The sequence below is a fragment of the Centroberyx affinis genome, unplaced genomic scaffold (genome assembly GCF_046629955.1).
Source record: "Centroberyx affinis isolate AG114_WGS23_722 - 3 ecotype Tasmania unplaced genomic scaffold, CSIRO-AGI_Caff_v1 ptg002554l_1, whole genome shotgun sequence".
Lineage (NCBI taxonomy): Eukaryota > Metazoa > Chordata > Actinopteri > Beryciformes > Berycidae > Centroberyx > Centroberyx affinis.
Genome location: NW_027280766.1, coordinates 153,463 through 174,297, shown reverse-complemented (window position 1 = coordinate 174,297; position 20,835 = coordinate 153,463). Strand labels below are relative to the sequence as shown.

General features: G+C 40.0%; 3 protein-coding genes across 3 annotated transcripts; all 3 read left to right on the top strand.

The window, feature by feature from the left end:
• Positions 1–672: 672 nt before the first annotated feature.
• lrata (lecithin retinol acyltransferase a) lies at positions 673–1,711 on the top strand. The gene is made up of 2 exons (XM_071534477.1): positions 673–1,206; positions 1,559–1,711. Exons 1-2 carry the CDS (start codon positions 673–675, stop codon positions 1,709–1,711), a joined length of 687 nt encoding a protein of 228 aa, XP_071390578.1.
• Positions 1,712–2,929: 1,218 nt separating this feature from the next.
• LOC139656853 (lecithin retinol acyltransferase) lies at positions 2,930–4,622 on the top strand. The gene is made up of 2 exons (XM_071534485.1): positions 2,930–3,418; positions 4,467–4,622. Exons 1-2 carry the CDS (start codon positions 2,930–2,932, stop codon positions 4,620–4,622), a joined length of 645 nt encoding a protein of 214 aa, XP_071390586.1.
• An 11,505-nt stretch (positions 4,623–16,127) lies between these two features.
• On the top strand, positions 16,128–17,243 carry npy2r (neuropeptide Y receptor Y2). Its single transcript, XM_071534486.1, has one exon. It carries the CDS (start codon positions 16,140–16,142, stop codon positions 17,241–17,243), a length of 1,104 nt encoding a protein of 367 aa, XP_071390587.1. The 5' UTR covers positions 16,128–16,139.
• Positions 17,244–20,835: the final 3,592 nt, after the last annotated feature.

The window sequence follows — 20,835 nt, the reverse complement described above, 5'->3', positions numbered from 1 at the left end:
ACTATAACATTCATTAGTTGAGCAAATTGGATAAAATACAGATGAAAGCAAAAGGCTTTGCTAACTCAGTTACTTAGGACAATTTCAAATTGGGAAGCCTGTGCCTCAGTTGAACAGGCAAGATCTGACACTCCATACTCCATACCAAATAAGTGAAGCCAAAATTGATCATGCCCTTAGTTACCCACCACACTCATCCAATTCAATACATGATTAACTGTGGCACAAAAAAGCTGGTGCACAAAATGAATGGCATTGCATCAGTATAGTATAAAACAGTATAAAACACACACACACACACACACACACACACACACACACACACACACCCCACCTCCCCTCATGCAAAAGTTTCCTACTCACATCAAATAACCTAAGTTAATAATAAATAACCATGGGCCTTCTTAATGGCACTGGTATTTTTCGTTGAACGTGTATGTTTATTGTAAATCTAAAATATTTCCTGCCTGTATTTACAGGCAGGAAATATTTTGCAAGATGCTGACACAAATAAGAAAGTGCACGTGCATAATTAATGCAGTAAGAAGTTCGCTCGTGACCAATCATGTTCTCGGGATTTTCTCTGAGCTCGCGTCTCCTCCTCGTGCAGATGGGGATAAAAAGCCCATGTCGCTCAAGCACCCTCAGACACTTTCCACGCAAACTTTCGCAATGCTCCACCTGTTGACATTCCTGGTCGAGAAGTTATCCCTTCTCTCCAACTTCAAACTTTTTGAGTCCAAATGGTCGGATGGTGAGCGCAGGGAGCGCGCGACGCAGCGCGTCCCTCTGTCGTGTTTCAGGAGAGGAGACCTGCTGGAGGTTCCGAGAACTTTATTCACTCACTATGGGATCTATTTAGGTGACAATAAAGTCGCTCACTTGATCCCCGACATCCTGCCTGTACTTACAAATGACAAGAAGTTGATCAGCACTGTAATATCAAACAAGAGACTCATCCTTGGCTGCATGTACAGGTTTGCCACGGTGCGCGTGGACACACTGGAAGACTTTGCATATGGCTCCAACATAATGGTAAACCATATGGATCAGCTGATCAAGACACAAGCATTTCAGAATGAAGATGTCGCAAAGAGAGCCGAAAAACTTATTGGAGCAATCCCATACAGTTTGCTATGGAACAACTGTGAACACTTTGTGACACACTGCAGATACGGATCTGCCACAAGTCAGCAGACAGAAAAGGTATACAGAATGCAACAATTCACACTTTTCTTTAAATGAATGCTTTTAGTTACAAAGTCTCATTCTGCAGCTGGATTCTGTTAATTGCATGTTTGCATAAATGCGTCACACCAATGGCATGTTTGGAATTAATATGAATAATCATTTTGCTGATATTTTATTGAATATATTATAAACTCCACGTTCAAAATTCATGATGTGAATATGAAGTAACCAAATGATGATAATGTATGCAGACTTAATGTTTTAGTGTTGTACACCAAGTTGCAAAAACAGTAGGCCTGTTAGTTATCTTTTAGCAGAGTGTATAAAATATTGCATACACAATAATTTGTGTTTCTTCCCTTTGTAGTTTTGCGAGTGCTTGAAGTCCATCATCCGAGACCAGCGGAGCATCATTGTAGCAGCTCTTCTTGGAATTATCTCCATCGTCTCTTTTGGCATGGCACCTTCAACTACATTACCCACAATTCTTATCCCCTTCACTCTGTGGATGGCTGGTTGAAGGATCTCAGCAGAAGGCGATCAAAAAAAAAAAAAAGTGAACTGAACCTTTATTTTGCAGAGACATTAACTTGAAACTTTTCAGAATGGTGCTTCTTTTGTACTCCATGTGATGCCTCATAAAATGCTTGGCATTCACCGGCATAATACTCATTTTTAGTAAGTAGGGTACATGGCAAGTACTGATATTTACTGTACAGGTGATTATTTTCCTCTCATAAACGTATAAAGCTAGTGACCCATCATCTTAAATCTTTGATGCAGAAATACTGTTTGTGATTCATATTTCTTAATATTTAAGCTCGCCATTTAAACCAGTATAAGGAAATCTTTTCAACCATATTCCACCATATTCAAGTTTTGCACTTGAGTACTGTACTTAATACAATGCTGCTTTGAAATTTTGTTTTTAGTAGCCAATACTGTAAATATGCAAAATGTTTAATAAACTTTTTATTTTTATTTGTGTGCCTTGTGTGTGTGACAACTTCATACACTATAGTTCACATCTCCACCCACATGTCAGTGGAAACAGAACTAGCCTTAACATGTATGATATGCTATGAAGTATTCACTTAATCTGAGACTTCATTTTCAAAAACTGTGTTGGCTAATAATATGAATCTAAGTGTACATGCACAGGAAACAGACACAATTTCAAACTATCACAGACACGATTGGCTGAATAGCATTATCAAACTACTGGGTCTTTTTATTTAGACTATGATACAATACCTGTGACCTTTTAGTTGTATGATATGCTGTGATGTATTTGGGTAATTAGAACCCTCATTTTCAAAAACAGTGCTGATTAATGATCTGTATCTAATACTCAGGAAAAAATGCTGAGTAATAATGACAGAAATCTACAATTACAGGCGTATCATGCACAAACCAGTGGCCTATTGTAAAACTACAGGCTCTTTATTCAGGTACGATGGTACGATATCTGTGACCGTTTAAATGAGGGTTTAATCCCCAGAGTTGCCAGTTCAGCCTTCTTAATTAGAACCCTTGACCTAAATACACTGGAGCCCAGGTCTGAGTTTTGAAATCAAGTCAACCACACACCCAAGTGATTAGAGAAAGCTCCTTTATTTCTGTCAAAATCAGACTGAAACATTGACCAATATCTAATCCTACTAGTCGCACTAGCTCCTCCCAATTCCCACATAAATAAAGTGCTCAGGTGTCCAACAGTGTGCTGCAGACTGCCATCATGTTTCCTTTCCAACTGCTCAACATTTTCTTTGTGGCTTCCAAAGTCAGAAAGGAGGACTCTAAATACGACCTGTCGCATTACAAGCGTGGCGACCTGTTAGAAGTCCCCAGGACCTTATTCACCCATTTTGGTATTTACTTGGGTGACAACCGAGTGGCTCATCTCATCCCAGACATCCTGCCAGTGATTTCCAAGAATAAATCTGCTATTGCCAAGATGGTGACAAACAACCGTCTGATACTAGGAGTTATTGCCAAGGTGGCCAGCGTCAGAGTGGACTCTTTGGAGGATTTTGCTTATGGCTCAGAGATTCTGGTCAACCACATGGACAAGGTGTGCAGCCAGCCTCCCATGGACGGGGACGAGGTCGCCCGGCGGGCGGAGAAGCTGCTGGGCTCCATCACCTACAGCTTACTGTGGTACAACTGTGAACACTACGTCATGTACTGTCGATACGGCATGGCCATCAGCTACCAGACATACCAGGTAGAGTAACTGGCCTCCTGTCTGCTGGAAAGCTTCATATCAGAGCAGTGAAAACACAGCTGGGTAATCTTGTAGGACAGCATTAAAGTATGGTTTGCCCATTGTCTGACAAACTGGTAAATATCACAGATTGAGGCAATTCCAAGAGCCTGTTGTGAAATATATAGAAGTCATTATTTATATCACAGTGGAATAACTTGTTACAAAAAAGCTACAGTCTGTGTTGATTATTATGAGCAATGAGTGCCTTTGTACTCAGCAGATTTACGTGGGGTGAAGTTGCTTTTTCATAGTATAAAATATACCATTTTTATCAAGTGTCCACAGCAAAAATGTTGCTGATCTAAGATCAGTGACCAAGGCTTTTTGACTCCTGATTGATATGAACAGCTAAACCTACATGCGGGCCAATGCCCTGTTGGCATGTGATGGAAGAAACAGACTTCCTCTGACGTTGAATCTTGGGGACTGTTGCACTAGGAAGGTCACATGTAAGAGATTCATTGCACATGTTGAATGAGAAATACCTTGAACCATTTCCAGGGATTTAGTGAAAACAAGATTATTGGACAATATGTGTGTATTAACACTCACGTGCGAAGTGGAGAGAATCTGAATGTACTTATGAGGGAAGGTGGCTCAAGGAATCTTATGTTAAAAACCAGTCTTGTGCTCAAATACTCATTTCACAATGACAGAGTATTTTGCTGTTGCAACTTTACTCCTCCACCAGCTAACATACTTTTAATAAGAGCAGGTCAGGTGGAGACAGATATTTTCTGACATTTGGTCATATGAGGATATTTTTCACAGCAGGGGGTTATTTGCTTCAGTCCACTGGACTGGAAACTAAGTTCAGTCATTCATGAGGTGAGCAGCACCATCTAGTGTTACTTTATGCCCACATTACTGACATTATTGTGGAGGCAACAAAGACTCTCTCTGCATTTTTTCTTGACAACAGCCACCCACTGCACTTCTGATTTATAATTTACTTTGTACTAAAGTTTTTGACCGCTTTGTCTAATTCTCACTGTCTTTCTTGCAGTTCTGCACAACAGTGAGGAAGATTGTGTGCAGCAGGATGAGTGCCTATTTCACCGCCCTGTGTGGTGTAGGAGCCATGCTGTATCTGGGCTCTGTGACGCCGCTGACCACTTTACCTACCCTGCTCATCCCCTTCACCATCTGGATGGCATCCTAATGGCCTCTAGCAACATGACTCATGAGGAGAGACTCTAATCTAACATATTGTGGAAACTGAAAAAAAGGCCTACGGTTTAGTTGTGTGACTAAAGGCACTGGGAAATGAAACACGTACACAATGTGATAAAACTAACAACATTCTATTTTTTACATTATTTGGACAATTGTTGATTCTTTATATTTACTGTTGTATTAATTTTCTGTAGTTTTGATGGGAGGACATTATCAAATAATTATTAGATTGTTGATTTGTTCATGATATTGTTCAAAAGCTGATTTTCAGATAGATTGCTAATTTTGTGTACTACACTGATATTCAGCATTAATCTCTATTAATACTGGTAGCTCATAGATTCTGAGTGAACTAGATCCTGAAGATTGGGATGAAGCTTTCTTTGGAAAGAAGAGATTGACCCCTGGACACATATTGCGAGGCTGTAAACACACAGTATGTGGCCACGTCACAGGAGGCTGGAGTCACGGCTGACTCTTTCCTGACTTTATTTAAAGATAACTGGCAAATGTTGTCATCAGTGTGATATCACGCTCACAAGGTCGGCTTGGACAAAGTGCAATAAGTTTCATCTTTTGAAGTAACATTTTTGATGTAATGACGATGGTCATGTTTTTGGCTGTCAATTAAAGATGTATTTCTACCTGCCTCTTGTTGCGTTTCTCATATGAAACATCAAATCTCAACATACTTTTAACACCACATCCAATGTACTGCACTAGTTAATAATACTTTCATACAGTCCCTCGGTTATGCCTGATGTAAAAAACAACCCAAAAAAAAAAGCAAAACACATTTGAAATATTTAGAGGGACAGTCCATGGGAACATACTACTGAATATTACAGGCTTGGGAAAAGAACAGCCAGAAACAACCTCAATTAGAGCCGTATTTAAAAATTACATTTTTGCTCATTAAGTTGTAGTCAACCGCAAAGAATGTGGTCAACTCTCTGTCATTGTAACTACATCAAGAATCACATTATGCCAGTAGGCAATGTTCCTAACCCTTCATTTAGCATTTCCACTGAGAATTCAGAGCAAGCAAACAAAAAGGTCTCTCAAAGAGACAGATTGGATGGAAGGGATGCTTAGTGGTGAGAAAGGAATATGATTACTAACAAATCATTGAATCTTTAGTATAGTTTGAGAGCTAATCTGATTTGACTAGAGAGCTATTAAGTTTGTACTTGTAAGGGTTGAAACGGATGTCAACTTCAACCAAACAGTTGAGATTTAATCCTAAACCTCTGGGTGATTAACTATTTACAGAATCTGGGTTGCAAATAATTGCACCATGCTGCTGGCTAAAGGGAAAATGGTAATACAATGGTGATATAGGATATGATGTGCCGTTGTTTTAATGCATTTAATAGATTATGTAAGAAAATTGCTGGTTTGTGAATGTGTGTGTGTGGTACTGCCTAAACCAGGCTGTACAACTGTTGTGTATGTTGTGGATCCAGCATCATCTCTTTCCCCTCTGTCTTCACAGCAATCTCTCTCTTTCTCTCTCTTCACTTGCTCTTCTTCTCTCACTTTTTTCCACATTAAGAACCTGCTAGATGCAAACTGCAGACTGCAGAGATTCTGCCAAGCAATGTCCACTGTTTTCAGTGAGGAAGGCTAACAATGCTAACAAGCCTTTTTTAGGGAAACAGAAGGACAAATGTAGAGACCCTCTGGTGTAGAGTAAAATAACCAACACAAAATTCATTATCTCAATTTGTTATTAGGCCTGATCTATATAACACATAAAAGGAAGTTTCAAAGGTAATTTGACTCAACTATGATCATGTCTATAACGATATGATCTCACACCCCTATACATCCACGGATAATGTAAAACACAGTCTGAAAAACACATGACGACATCTCTATCTTGCAGCCAAAAGGTGTATGCACAGATTTACAACTATAGTAAATTCTACCAGAACCACCGGACAAAAGATCTTCTGGCCTAAGCTCTGAGAAATGAAGCTGATGTCAGGATTTCCTCCATTAGAATCTTAAATAGCTGCTGGAACCTCCCCAGGATGCTTAATAAACCTTTAAGATTTATCCCCGCCTTGACCCTGACTGAGTGAGACAGGTAAAGACTGGCGTTAATGAGGGATAATTGCCTCGCCATCACATTGAGACACTAATCCCGCAGAGAGGCACTATGTATTGATTTAAGAGAGGCTGAGATACAAGGCTGAAGCTCACAATTTCCATTAAGTCGAGTGCAGGTGTACAGCTGCAGCACCCCATGCTGAGACTGAAGAGTAACTGGGCTTTGTTGCTTCTAAAATTGACATGCCTTCATCTTTTAAGCTGGATTTACTCAGGGAAATCTGGTTTTCATACTGTATCTGTCTACCCAGATGGAGTCATGGGTTTTCCCTGTTCAACCAGAAATGGAGAGATCACATTTGGATGACAAGGGGTCTTTAAAAAATCAGGTTTTCTGTTTCTGTGTAAATACAGCCTCCGACAGAATGGAGTGGGACAAGGCCAGGCCGGCTCTAGGCATTAACCATACGGTAAAGAATGGAATGGACAGGAAGCTATTACTGTATATCTCCTGCATCTTTTATTGAAGTCCTGAGTCCTGACAAGTATATTTGTTTAATGTGCAGAATTTTGACATTATTCAAAACATACTTTTCATTTTACATTTGAAACTTTTCAAATGTAAAATGTTTCAAACTGTTTGTCAGATGTGCACAGCAGTCAGTCAAGCCACTGAAATTGACCATCTCTCCACTCCCTTATTCATTTCCAACTGTTTTTCACCCAAACCGCAGTCTTGCTCGGCCCGCTGTCGCCTCGAGGGACGACACAGGCCGGACATTCCAGCTGTGAAATGGTTCCCACACTCCAAGGTATCCGTCAAGATGGAATAAAACGTGGTATGATGCATGCTTTATAGATCAACTATAACATATTTTGTTATCCCTTTACAAGTAGTTGAATAAAAGATTAGCTTATCCCCCATCCCTTTCTCACAAAGTCTACCTAAATAAATAAATATTATGTTGAATAGGCTACTGTATTTCATCCTCAACAAACCATCCACTTCAAAAATCTTAAAGGGGAATACCACTCACTTTATGAATTCATCTATTTCCATGGTCTAGGACAGTCAAAATAATATTTGTTAATATGAGCAACTCTCTCAGAGAACTAAGACTCAAGCCTGTGATACAGCAATGTGTAAAATATGAAGCTAATCCATAGACAGCAAATAAGAGGCTTTTACACCCCAATTAGTGTCATTCTACAGCAGTGTTATCAGGTACGAATCATAGAAATGTACCATATGTCATCAAATTTCTCTGAGTGCTCTCACAGCATCCTTTACCATCTTTCCCAGTTCAATCTCAATAGTGCAACTCAAGTTTAGGCATCTTCATGACATCACAGGTTCAAGTCATGATCAGACTGGAGGCAAAACTCAGGGCTGTGCTGCAAGCAGGCTTACTCCAGCTAAAGCTAAATGTCCAAGTTTGACTACTTGCAGCATTTATTGAGCATTGCTTGCTAGCATAGTTAAGTGCAACTGCTGCTTTCAGTACTGCTTTTAGTGTCTGAGTTGAGGAGCGAGTTGATGATGTTCAAAAATAGTTTTTTGGTTTGTCCTAGACCACAGAAATAAGGTTCATGTTTTAGTAATTTCATTCCCACCATCAGAATGATCAGCTAAATGTGGTGTTGTCTCACTTTAACATCAAACTAATGGAAAAGTAAAACCACTGACATCCATTATAGCTGTACCACCATACCAACAAGATAAACAGCACATTTGCCATAAAGGACAACAAGCACAAAGTCTGTCTTAAAAATTGACAAGTCTCAGAGGTGGCAACTTTCCCACTGTAGCTGCAGTAGTATGATGCCTAACTGCCTAATAAATTTAGAATAGAGACAGTGCAGCTGCTGTCTTCCACAGATTTATTAAAGCAAAGGGCAGGTATAGCACAGCAGCGATGACAGTAATTGTGATTAATTTCGAGGCAGAGAAATTGCCAACAAGCAGACAGCAAAGACCATTAGTACTGACTCTTAGAAAGTGTGTGGTAATACTACTCTAAATTGAGTATACACATACAGGAAACCCAGTGCAAGTCAAAAGCATGGGCAATGCTTTATCATTGTTTGAATGCAAATTTGTGCCAGTCATAACGGAAGTTGTATCATGATCATCTCATTTAGATTCATAAAAGACTCTTGGCCTCTGGAGATGCAGATAAAGATTGAAGTAAACAAACCTGAAAGGAAACATCCTTGAAGTGAAACCTGCACAGCCATATGAAAAGAAAATAATGAGAATTTTTCATTATGTCTAAAACAAAATGCTCCAAATAAATGTCTTCATTGGTCAGATTTTTTTACCATGCAAAGCCTTCACAGACTATATCCCATCACTGTCCTTCGTGTCTTCAGTGACAGCATATTAACATTGTCCTCGCCTCTTTTCAGTAAAATGATAGGTAGATAGATTATGAATGGTTTGAAAAAAATGGTTTGTAACCACTGTGGTTGTACTGGGCAGCTCCCAGGTGTGAAAGAGTGTAAATGTGTAAGGAACCTGCATCACTTTTCACAATGCACATGTTATTTCTTAGAACACATTCAGGAAAATCAGTACAAAAAGTTTGACTGCATGGCTTAAAGTTAGACTGAAGAGGGTGTCATGTTTAACCTTTCACCTCTAACTGTATATTTACCTCCGCCAAGGAGGTTATGTTTTCGGTGCCGTTTGTTTGTCTGTTTGTTTGGCTTTAAGCGGGATTACGAAAAAACTACTGGCCCGATTTTCATGAAACTTCGTGGAAGGGTGTAGCATAGGCCAAGGAAGAACCGATTAAATTTTGGAGCGGATCCGGATCCGACTCACGAACAAGTAATAATAGCACGAACCTTGGCAGAGGTCTGCACTCTCCGAGTGCCCTTCTAGTTGGTATTTGGATCAATAACAGCAGACAGGGCTCTGCAGTATTGTAAAGCACAGGTGACATTTGGTCAATTATGTTATTTAATAGACTAGATTATGATTAAAGATCCCTGACACAAAGGCTCTGTGTAGCTTGGAATATTAATGTCTTTGCTTCTCAAAATGATAAATTTATAGTCAGCCTCTACAGACAAAGTGTCTGTAGAGGTATTTAGGTATGCATCAGTCATTTCAGATATAGCTGGAAGATGATTGTGGCCTAGATGGAGGAAATCAATAATCAATCATTACCCTGATGAGTTTTATGTTATTGTCTTCAGTACAGACATGGTGCAGGTCATTGTTTTATGCAATGGATTAGTCTGAATTTACCTGGATACTTATCTAGACATGAATTAAGACAATAATTTCTCCAACCCTGCACTAAATCAAATTAATAAAGCAGAAAATATCAATGAACTAATTTTATCCTAGCACAGCTTTTTCATTGGAGAGGAATTTCACACTGTGCAAGAACTGAATAATGAAGATAAATATTTTCCTTCTCATTACAGGTAAATACAGTAACATTGTTCATTTTATCAATCTAGTAAAATCTGTTTTGTATCTCTCATGTAACCATTTGAAGCAATCTTATGAATTTCATTTGCCACAGGTGAACTGAAAACAATGCAAGAATGTGACAACTTTCTGGTCAAGAGACGAAGCTTCAAACCAGTTTAGCTCGGCATGCCTATCAATTCAGCTTTATGGTTTGATTTTGATAAAGATTAAAAATTTAAAGCAGAGAGCTCCTGCAATTTCATTTAAATCTTTTATCTCTACAGAGCAGTACCACGTGAAAAAAAAGATTAATGTAAATGATGCAAGTTCATGTTATGTTAATTGAGTCTGTACTGTGACAGGCAGATAAAGGTGGTCAGTGGAGAGACTAAAGCTAGCTACAGTAACTTAAATAGGCATTAATATCACATTTAAAGCATCCAGACTATAATCTCACATGCTGTATTGTTGTTTAGGGGGTTAATACGCATTTAGAGCCAAGACTCCTCTTTGGGGTCTTCTGTGTTTTTAATGACAACAGGAAGCTTATTGCTTTAGTGTTGACATTCACTTTAGAACAAAGTCAGCAACCACAATGTGAGCAGCGCCCCACCTCCTAAAATCACAAGGGAAACTCTTAACATGCCCATCTATTCAGGGTTTCATGGTTTCTGTCATTATTTCACCATCTGTGTATTTGCACTGAGGGCGAAGTGGGCTTTTGCCAAGGAGGCTGGTAGACTGTAACTCAATTTCCAATAGCCACATGTTGCCTTGTACTATAATGGTAGAAATCAAATTATGAGCCCAATTACCAGTGGTATAGGCTAAACAGTTTCAACTACATGGACCCACATTGTAAATAATAAACTCCGTTTGTCATTATTATATACAGTTAAGATCACTTCACAATCTGATGTTTGTAGTGATACTGTTGTTTGTGGCTTGTTCAGTGTTAGGTTCCTTTTCAATAAGGCTTTTATCTGTCAAGATTTTATCATCTCTAATGAGATCCAGTTTGTTATGATTATGAGTTCCAGTCTGTTATCTTGAAATCAGGCTAATAAATCCTCTCTTCATTGGTTAGCAGAGAATATTTGTGCCTCAAAGAGAATCTGTAGAGAAGCAAAGTGGAAATGGACAGCCTCAAAACTTCACATTTGCCTTGACATATTAAAATACTAAGAAAAATGCAAGAATGTAATCTTTCTCAAACCACACTGAAAATACTTGACAAAATTTAAGGGCACTTTTCAGTGTAATTAGCCGTACCACAGATGCTGTACTTAGTGCCATTGAACCACCCTTTGAGAAATGTAGAAAGTTTATTTGTGAACGAAATTTCCAGAACGCAAATCACACCACTCAGTCAAAACACAGCTGTCTGTCACCACACAGATTCATTTGTTGCTGTCTGCTGATTCCAGACCATATCTAGGATGAAGCCCTCTGTAGCTGTGCCTTTGATATTCTGCCCACTATATTTCTTAAGTAAGTCTTGGAAATGGTCTGTCTGTGTATCGTAACAATTATTAATTCATCTCCCCACCTACTTTAAGAATGTCTGTTGAACTACTACATAAGAAACCTTTACTCTTACTCTTGACCCTCATTTCTTAAACAATTACAGACTGATCTTTTATACGGAGCCCGCAAAGTCTCGAAAGGTGATATTTTTTTTAATCTTGTGCGCACAAGTTAATTATCTTGTGGGAACAAGTTATTATCTTGTGCGATAATTAATTGTGCGCACAAGATAAAAAAAAATCACCTTGTGCGCACAAGATAATTAACTTGTTCCCACAAGATAAATATCTTGTTTGCACAAGATCCATATCTTGTGCGCACAAGATAAAAAATAAATATCACCTTTCGGGACTTTAGGGGCTCCGTACAAATCTACAACCATCTTGGTTTGCTTTTTTTTTTGTTCCTTACGTGTTCCCCTGCATGATCATACTGTAGGTCATTAATTAGACTCTAATGCATTAGCTCTCATTATATCTTTTTACATTTCCCTCCCTACATTGGCACAGATCCTGGCAGAAAAATATTATATTTGTCACTGCAGCGCACTGGGATGTCGAGCAGACGGTCTTAATTGATCAGAAATGATTCAGGCAAATAGACTTAATCCCTCGGTTGGTTTGGTCAGGGAAGGACGCCCCCCCTCTGTCAGTCAACACGCCTCATCACTCGGGCTCAGACTTGTCACACAGGTATTGCGCCCTCTCCAAACTCTGGAGGCTGCAGTGCGCGCTGGTGAACGTCGTGCGCTTCCTGCTGCGGACTGCTGTGCCTTCTGGAAGAACATTATTCCACAAATATGACATCCGTCTTCGCTTAGCGATTTGTTTACCGATTTACATCGTTCAAATTACGTGGATATCACGGACACGAGAAGAAGCATGTTAGAGACTAATGCTAAACTTAATTGAACGTGGAGACGAATAAGGGGAACCTGAACATCTCATCCTGTTACAGATTAAGGTGAGTGGATGTTACTCTGGACAACGAGCAAACCTGTAGGTGCTGAATTATTAGTTTGAGTATGATCAATTGATCTCACATTTGATATATATATATAAAAAAGCTTTACTTCTGACTGTAGCCTATACTATAACTGAATGCTTATTTACAATAACTGAACACACTTGTAGGCTATAACTTGCAAATAGGAAAAGCCTTACTTTCATTTCTTGATAGATTTGTAGTTATCACGAACTGAACAACTGAATTCCAGCCAAAAGGCTCGAAAGAGCGTCCTCAATATAACTTCTTCTTCAGCTTAATATATGTGAGTCTATGCAGAAACAAACAACAGAAAAAATAATAAGGATGAGCTACAATTCCCTAAATATGTAGACAGGCTAATTCGAAGATAGTTCAGACATTTACATCTAAGATCATCGTTCATTGGTACAGACCCAGGCTTTTCTCTGATAAAAACAAATGGCCCAATAGGACGACTGACCACTTCAATACTATTGTGGCATTATAACAAACAGGGCCATTGAATGACCTATATTACAATGTGCTAGATAGAATCACACTGCAGGGAGACTTGTGAAATGTTTATCAATCATCAAGGGGGATGGAGACAAACAATTCAGTATCTCAAACGAATCTTCCATTTAAAAAAATATAATATAAATAGAAAAACTCCCAATATAAACTTATTTGTGGTACACCAAGCTGAAAACATCAGCACATCTTTTAAGCAACATTCCTGCCCAGGCTGCTGAATAGTTACCAAAGGCAAAGCTGATTGATTGAAAGAGACAAAAAAGGTGGAAATGTAAAGTTTCATCTGTGTTCAGAGTAGTTAAACTGAGATATTAAGCTTCTAGGTTCTCAACCATCAAATTCCAGCAATATGTTAAGACATGCTTGTTTTAGGGCTGCATTACTGTATATGAATAAATTATTTTTGACTAAAATGTTAACTGGAATGTTATAATTCCAAGGTCATGATGTGACCCCAGGATGAGATAGTAACATAGTAGCTGCACTTCCATTTCTGAGTTTGATCGTTTAGGAGAGAGAAAAGAAAAGGTCTTATTTTTTAAAGTAACAGCATTCAAACAGCAAAAGTACACTGTAAAAACAACTAACCCTAACCCTAACCCTAATCCTCTAACATTGTCTCTATCCAAAAATAAAACTATACAGGCAGTAGGCTACATTATTTTGATATCTTTGCCGATATCTTTTATTAAGTGAACATAGAAGACAAAGGGTTTGGGGGAATTTGATGTGTGTGTAGGTGTGTGAGCACAGATGTGAAGGGGCTCAGGTTCTTCGCTTGAAGAATTGGAGGAATTTTCTGGAGTCCTGGTTAGAGGTGGACTCCATCTTCTCCTTCTTCTGCTTCTCCTTGCGGTCGGAATCAGGGCGTCGATGAGTCGTCGTAGCCAGCTTTGGCTGCTTCTTCAAAATGTCAGCCATGCCCCATCAAGTTGTTCTCTGCCTTGGCCTATTCTTGCTCCCTCTCCTCCAGGACCCGCTGGGTCTCATTTTGGGTCCTGAGGAGAGCGGTCTTCTCCTCCTGCCAATGGAGGAGGCCATGATTTTGTCTTTTTTGTCACTTCCCTCCTCCTCCTGAGCCTGATGGGAGGCCCGGCACTTCTCCAACGCTTTCTCTTTCTCCTTTTGGAGAGTCTCCTCCAGCTCCTCTTTTTTGTAGACTGCCTCCTCCTTGATGATGTTGTTGTCCATGAGTTTAAGCTGCAGGCCCAGGATGGTAGCGTGACTTTTGTCTGCAACCTGGGAGCTCAGCTGCTTCTCCCTGTGGAGCATTTCATTTAGCTGCTCCATTTCTTTGTGAAGCGCCTCCTGCTCCACCTCAAAGGTCTTGATTTCGTCAGCCTGCTGCTGTGCCTCATTTTTAGCTTCCTGCAGCTCAACCTGCAGCTCTGGGATAGTTTTCTTCAGCTCATCACCGTTGGTCTACAGCATATTCTTGCAGACCCCGGCTCAGGCTCAGGCCAGAACCAGCGCCCACCTGGAACTGCCAGACCAGGTGGGCGCTTAGATTCTCAGGTTGGACTAGAATAATTAAGATTGTCTGTTACTTAAATATTTCAACTGACTTATTCTGAGGTCGGAAAGTTAGCCCTTCCCCCTGGCTAATCTTGAGTCAAGAACTTTGTTGTAAAGTCGTCTGGCCCGGTGCATCGTGATGATGAGATATGCTGCCCAGAGCAACGGCATGGCTCTTTGTTGTGTTTTTAATCGTTTTTTTAATACAATGGTGTTCTATGGCTGCTGGGACATGGCTTCATTGGGCATCGGCAAATTCATTGCTGATTTTAGTCAGTCTAAGACTACGTCTATCTTTATGCAACTGGCCCCAGACTAAGGCTTAGACTAGTCTTAAACTGGCTTTATACAACTGGCCCTTGGAGTTGTGCTTGGAGTCTACTTTCACTGCCTTCACTGTTACACCACACTGTGTGAGGTTACGAGTCCAAGTTCCCTTTGACTGACGGGGCCCTCTATGTGTTTTAGATTGTATTTTTTGATATTCTTTCTCACATGAAAAAAAAAAATATATATATTGGTTTAATTAATCTGTACAAGAAGTGTAATGTGATTTAACATAATACAACTTAGTAGTGTATTTTGGTTATTCTGTAATTCTGTGGGAGCGGGAATGTGACACAAAATCATAAAAAAAAAAATCAAAAAGTATCATAAAAAGAATTTCAAAAATACATTTTTTTTTGTTTTTGTAATAAATGCCTTTTCTTGTGACATAATGAATATTTGCTGCTTCAGTGGTTTCACTCCAACAATTAGTCAGCTAATTAAAATAGCTTGATTGCAGGAAAATTATCTTTGTTGATTGTCTGTTGATTGTAGTGGAACTTACAATTCTCTACAGAAATAAAACTATACAGGCAGTGCATTATTTTGATTAAATATCACTAATAAGTGGCTTCCATGTTTCTTGATTAAATTATATCTTAGTGCCATAAAGAGGGATGACATGGGATGGTTGGAGTTTTACAAAGGGGATGGGTTTTGACAATTATATATATATATATAATGTATATATATGTATATATGTCATCCCTTATCTCCATAATGTTGCTAGATGGATATTTAGCAGCCAAATCATCAATACAGTGAACATTGAAATAATATTAAACACTTTGAAAACCCACAAAATCACCAGATGTAATAAAAATGCTGTAACTTTTTGTCACTGTTGTCTGAAGGATAGCAACCTTTCTTAAAGGTGACACCTTAGAGGAGAAGGGGGACATTTTTATCAAATGTGATGTTTTTCATGTGCTCAAAATGTGATTAACATTATATTGCATTTTCTAGATACCGTCCTGTATATCCTGTAGGCTATGTCCTGTTTAATTGGGAAAATATTGAGGAAATTGTGTAAGTCTGCAACTAAATAATGAATTTCATTAGATTAATAAAAAATAACTGACTTCTTGTCCATTGCTCAAACTGATCTCCATCTCCATATTTTCACAGATTGACTTATGGGGACTGTTAGCAATGGATACTGCAAGTCAGCTAAACATGACTCAGATGGAAGATTCTAAACTTGAAGTTGAATCCTCCTACTGCTGCTCGGCTGCAACCCCAACTCAATATGACAACTTTCTGAATCTAGAGGACAGTACAAAGCTGGTGGGCGTGCAAGTTGTCCTCATCCTGGCTTACAGCACGATCATATTGTTTGGAGTCATTGGAAACTCCTTGGTGATATATGTAGTCTACAAGTTCAGAAATCTACGGACTGTAACCAACTTCTTCATCGTCAACTTAGCCGTGGCGGACTTGCTGGTGAACACTCTGTGTTTACCCTTCACTCTGGTCTACACTCTGTACGGGGAGTGGAAGTTTGGGCAGGTGCTGTGCTTCACGCTGCCGTGCGCCCAAGGCATGGCCGTGCACGTGTCCACCATCACGCTCAACATCATCGCGCTGGACCGCCACCGGAGCATCGTCTACCACCTGGAGACCAAGATGTCCAAATACATGTGCGCCGCGGTCATCGTCGTCACGTGGGCCGTCAGCGCCCTCCTGGCCAGCCCGCTCGCCATCTTCAGGGAGTACGGGACCTTTGACCTCTCACCGGACGAGTCCATCCAGGTGTGCACGGAGAAGTGGCCGGGAAGCAGCATGAACGGAAGCATCTACAGTATTTCCATGCTGCTGCTTCAGTACGGCCTGCCTCTGGCCATCAACTCCTTCGCCTACATCCGCATCTGGAGTAAACTGAAGAACCACATGAGCCCCGGAGTTCGGAATGACCGGCACCGGCGCAAGAAGAAAACCACCAAGATGCTGGTGACCGTGGTGGTGGTGTTTGCCGTCAGCTGGCTGCCGTTCCACGCGTTCCAGTTGGCGGTAGACATAGACAGCAGCGTTCTAGATATGAAAGACTTCAAATTGCTTTTCACCGCGTTCCATGTCGTGGCCATGTGCTCCACGTTTGTCAATCCGATCCTGTACGGGTGGATGAACAACAATTACAGGACGGCCTTTCTCTCCGTGTGCAAGTGTAACCGGCCCTTCAGTCTGAGGTCAAGAGGTGCCAAGAGCAGGCAGGCGCAAGACACGGCTTGCACAGATTTCAAAGCCACAAATCTCTAAATCATTATCAAATCACAGTCAAAGAAGAATCATGAATCATTTGCAAAAAATGTGTACTTTGTGTTCTGTTTTGTGCAGATATTTTGCCTTATAGAGCTATCTCCATTCATCCATCTATGTATTAATATTTAATTAAGTTAATGGTGTAATGCAATGTATTTTTTTTTTAATTAATAATTCAGGATTTGGTAAAAAATGTGTAACCTATAGAAGTACAAGTCAGAAGGCAGCATTGTTGACAGTATTATGTTTTTAATATTCAAGTGCTGTGTTGCAGCTACTTTTTTGGAAAACTGGAAAATGACAGATGAAAATATGAATGTGTAATTAATGTTGGAGAGCCGAAAGCTGCAGTTGCCTGATTAAATGTTACACCAGTAGGTAGCCTATATATTATGCCATTATTAACAATCAGAACTTTACCGAGGTGCACTAAGGTCCACATATCGGCTCAGAAAGAGAATTACAGTTCACCAACACAAAATATCTACTACAGAGGTAGTGACAAAACTCAAGTCATATAGCCTACCTGTGTTGAAAATATTTCCATTAATTCATGTAAACATAGGGATTTAAATAAGCTTTTGTTTCAGTCGGGGTCCTGGTTATGGATACACAGTAGGATGCAGATGCTTGTGTACATTAGAGTTCAGCAGGAAACTACAACAGGCTTTCCTAGTAGACAGAGAAGAGTTCCTCCCCCTCCCTAACCTGTCTTTGTTTGCAGCGAGCATCCTAATTGCCACTCTATGTTCTCACCGTGATTAGGATAGCGCAGGTCTTCCTGTTGACCGGCTCCTCGCTGATTTACTTTGTCTGTGCGTGAGGGACCGAGGGAGCAGGACATTAGCCCCACATCTCCGTTTTTAGTAAGCTATTCATGGTCTATTCCGCACGTAAATCAATAATTGTTTCTTTAACTGTCTAAAGTTATTGAGCTGCTGCCGCTGTCACAAAGCGTGCCCTTGGGACAGGGGAGGGGCGCGCGCGCTAATCAAGCCTTTGAGTAAAACGAATAATGGGGTTTAAAACTAATTAGATTTATCCTTGTTTGCTGCCGGGTTTCTCTTTTGGCTTACGTAGCAGCAAGCACTTAAAGTCAGTAAGCTTGTCTTCCTGCTGGCTCTCCATTCATCCATCTATGTATTAATATTTAATTAATGGCATAATGCGATGCAACGCAAAGTCAATAGGCACTGAGCAAAGTAGAAATCAAAGTTAATGATAGGTATCAGGGCAGTCAGTAACTTGAGTATGGATTTTGTCAATTAGTTGTACTAGTGCAGTGCCCGTTCGCGCCGCTGCTACACAGAGCGCTGTTCGCTTGTTTATTCAAAGTTTATTAATATTGAACGTGTCGCGTGTCCAAATTGCACCAAATCTGACACTGTACTTCCCTGGGTCCCCAGCAATACACCCGCCAAGTGTGAAGTCGATCGGACGAACGGTGCTCGAGATATACGAAGGACAGACGGATTCCTTGCTTTATAGTATGATGATATTTAGTGCAGAATAATGAAGTGGAGCTGGCAGTGAGACTGATGAATTACTTTTTCATAGATGATATGAATAACATGAATGACTCTTTATGTTCATCAGCCACTTGAGTCCACAGGGCAATATAAGTGGGACACTCTCTCCAAAATATCGAGTATTTGACTAGTAGCATCAGTGGGATCACCTCAACACCACACCACTAGAGATCTGTATATACCTGCTGCATACTGCTGGGGTTTCCAAAACTCCTCACACCCAATTTGACTAGAAGGACTTGTGTTTTCATGTTTTCATAGGCAAAGAGCTAAAGAATGATACTCTAGCTCCCCCCACTGTCTTTACACTGTCTTGTCAGAACAGCAGGAGACACTGTCTTGCCTCACTGGTGGGTACGGCTGTTCATCCAACTTAATTATTCAGTTGATGCAGTGATGCCCAACTATTATTTATTAAACCAGTTATGACTCTGTAACTGTCCCACATGAAGTAGCAGAGAAAGGAGTGGGGATATTCTGTCTAGCCTGACCAATGTCATTTTTGTGCCTCTGTTTTTTGTATGTTTGTGCTTTCTTTCTACACTTCTCCATTAAACTCCATTCTTATATGCTCAATTATCACGCTACCTGCACTTTCGAAGAGGGCTGCAAGTCACATCATTGCTGTATAAATTATAATTGCTGACAGAGTTGAAACTGTATCTCAGTTTTAGTCTTTTTTTTTGTTTTTTTGTTTTTTAAATCTGACTGATCTTACAAAGGAACCCAAACAAACCAGAATGAGAAAAAAAATCATCTCATACCCTCAACTACTATGGACCCTCTATCTGTTCTAACTGGGCTGCTGTATAGATGCTGCATTGAATTGTGCTGTCTGTAGCTACAGGATCAGTACCTGTGCCTAGGTGTATTATATGACCATGTTATTATTTTCTTTTCATGTTTAGCTGCAGGGAGATGGTTTCATAATGCAGCCTGCATACCTCCAGCTGAAGTAGAGCCTTCTCTTTCTGTATTGTAAGACGACATTTATTAGGACGACCATGTTTCTCTTTCAACTTCTTCATGTTGCCGGCAGCTTCCTTGACATTCCTCAAATCTTCCTTCAGCCTTGTCTCAAAGACTTATTTTCTTTTTTGAACTGGTTTTCACATTTATGGACAATACCACTGGAAAAGCATTCATTCAGCTGGGTGTTGGCCTACAGCAAGGCTCCCGTCCTTGTGGCTGGTGTCAGGATTCTCCTCTGGTCCACCGCTCTGCTGAACACCAGCTTGTCTCTGAGCTGTCTGACTTCCCCGGCCAGACAGTTTTTAAATTGTCAAATTAAGAAAAGGTCAGCCTAGTTCTTATAGTGTGCAGTTACACATCTCAAAACAGGGTTATTCTCCACCCAATCCTCCTTATTTTCACCCTATAACTTATCTTGCCTTATCTTGTAATTGTTGTCTGTTATTTATTCTTTTTTTTTAGCCTGGAAACAGGACACACCTGTAAAAGAGAGCTTGCTCTCAGTGTGTTTTCCCTGTTTAAATAAAGGTTGATGTTGATGAAAAGTGACATTCTGCATTTTATCAGATATCCAGTAAATGTAGCGATCTCCATCTTTTATGTTTTCTTTTAAAAAGACCTGTCTGTCGGCCCTTTCTGAGAAAGAGAGGGGTTGACTTGCAAGTTCTGATCTTCTTTTCTGGCTAAACTCATGTTAGCTAAGGTTAAGATATGCTGGATAATTATGGTAGTTCACTACATATGTTAACATGTTAGTTATTGTTAGGGCTTGGTAAAATTCAACTTCTTTAACCCACTATCAAATTACTCACAGGTAGAGAGAAAGCATAGCTGTGGCCTCTCTCCCATTGATAGGTATCAAAATAAACTGACATATGAAAATTATTTTAACATAGCCAAAGCTTGCTTTTTATTTGCCTTTATCAAAGATTCTACTACTACTACTTTTACTTTACTTTTTCCTTAGTGTTCAAGGTTGCTTGGTAACAGGAAATACTATTGTTGAGGCGGAGCAGTTATTTTTTATTTGCAGAGGCAGCCTCTCCCACCTGCCTGGATGTAGCATCAGCTTCAGAAGCCTGTTGTTA

What these genes read in the sequence shown, in the direction of transcription:
- lrata (XM_071534477.1), top strand. Translation starts at nt 673, where the DNA reads ATGCTCCACCTGTTGACATTCCTGGTCGAGAAGTTATCCCTTCTCTCC. An exon ending in CAAGTCAGCAGACAGAAAAG is followed by an intron (nt 1,207 to 1,558) that starts GTATACAGAATG and finishes TTCCCTTTGTAG; the next exon opens with TTTTGCGAGTGCTTGAAGTC.
- LOC139656853 (XM_071534485.1), top strand. Translation starts at nt 2,930, where the DNA reads ATGTTTCCTTTCCAACTGCTCAACATTTTCTTTGTGGCTTCCAAAGTC. An exon ending in TCAGCTACCAGACATACCAG is followed by an intron (nt 3,419 to 4,466) that starts GTAGAGTAACTG and finishes TCTTTCTTGCAG; the next exon opens with TTCTGCACAACAGTGAGGAA.
- npy2r (XM_071534486.1), top strand. Translation starts at nt 16,140, where the DNA reads ATGGATACTGCAAGTCAGCTAAACATGACTCAGATGGAAGATTCTAAA.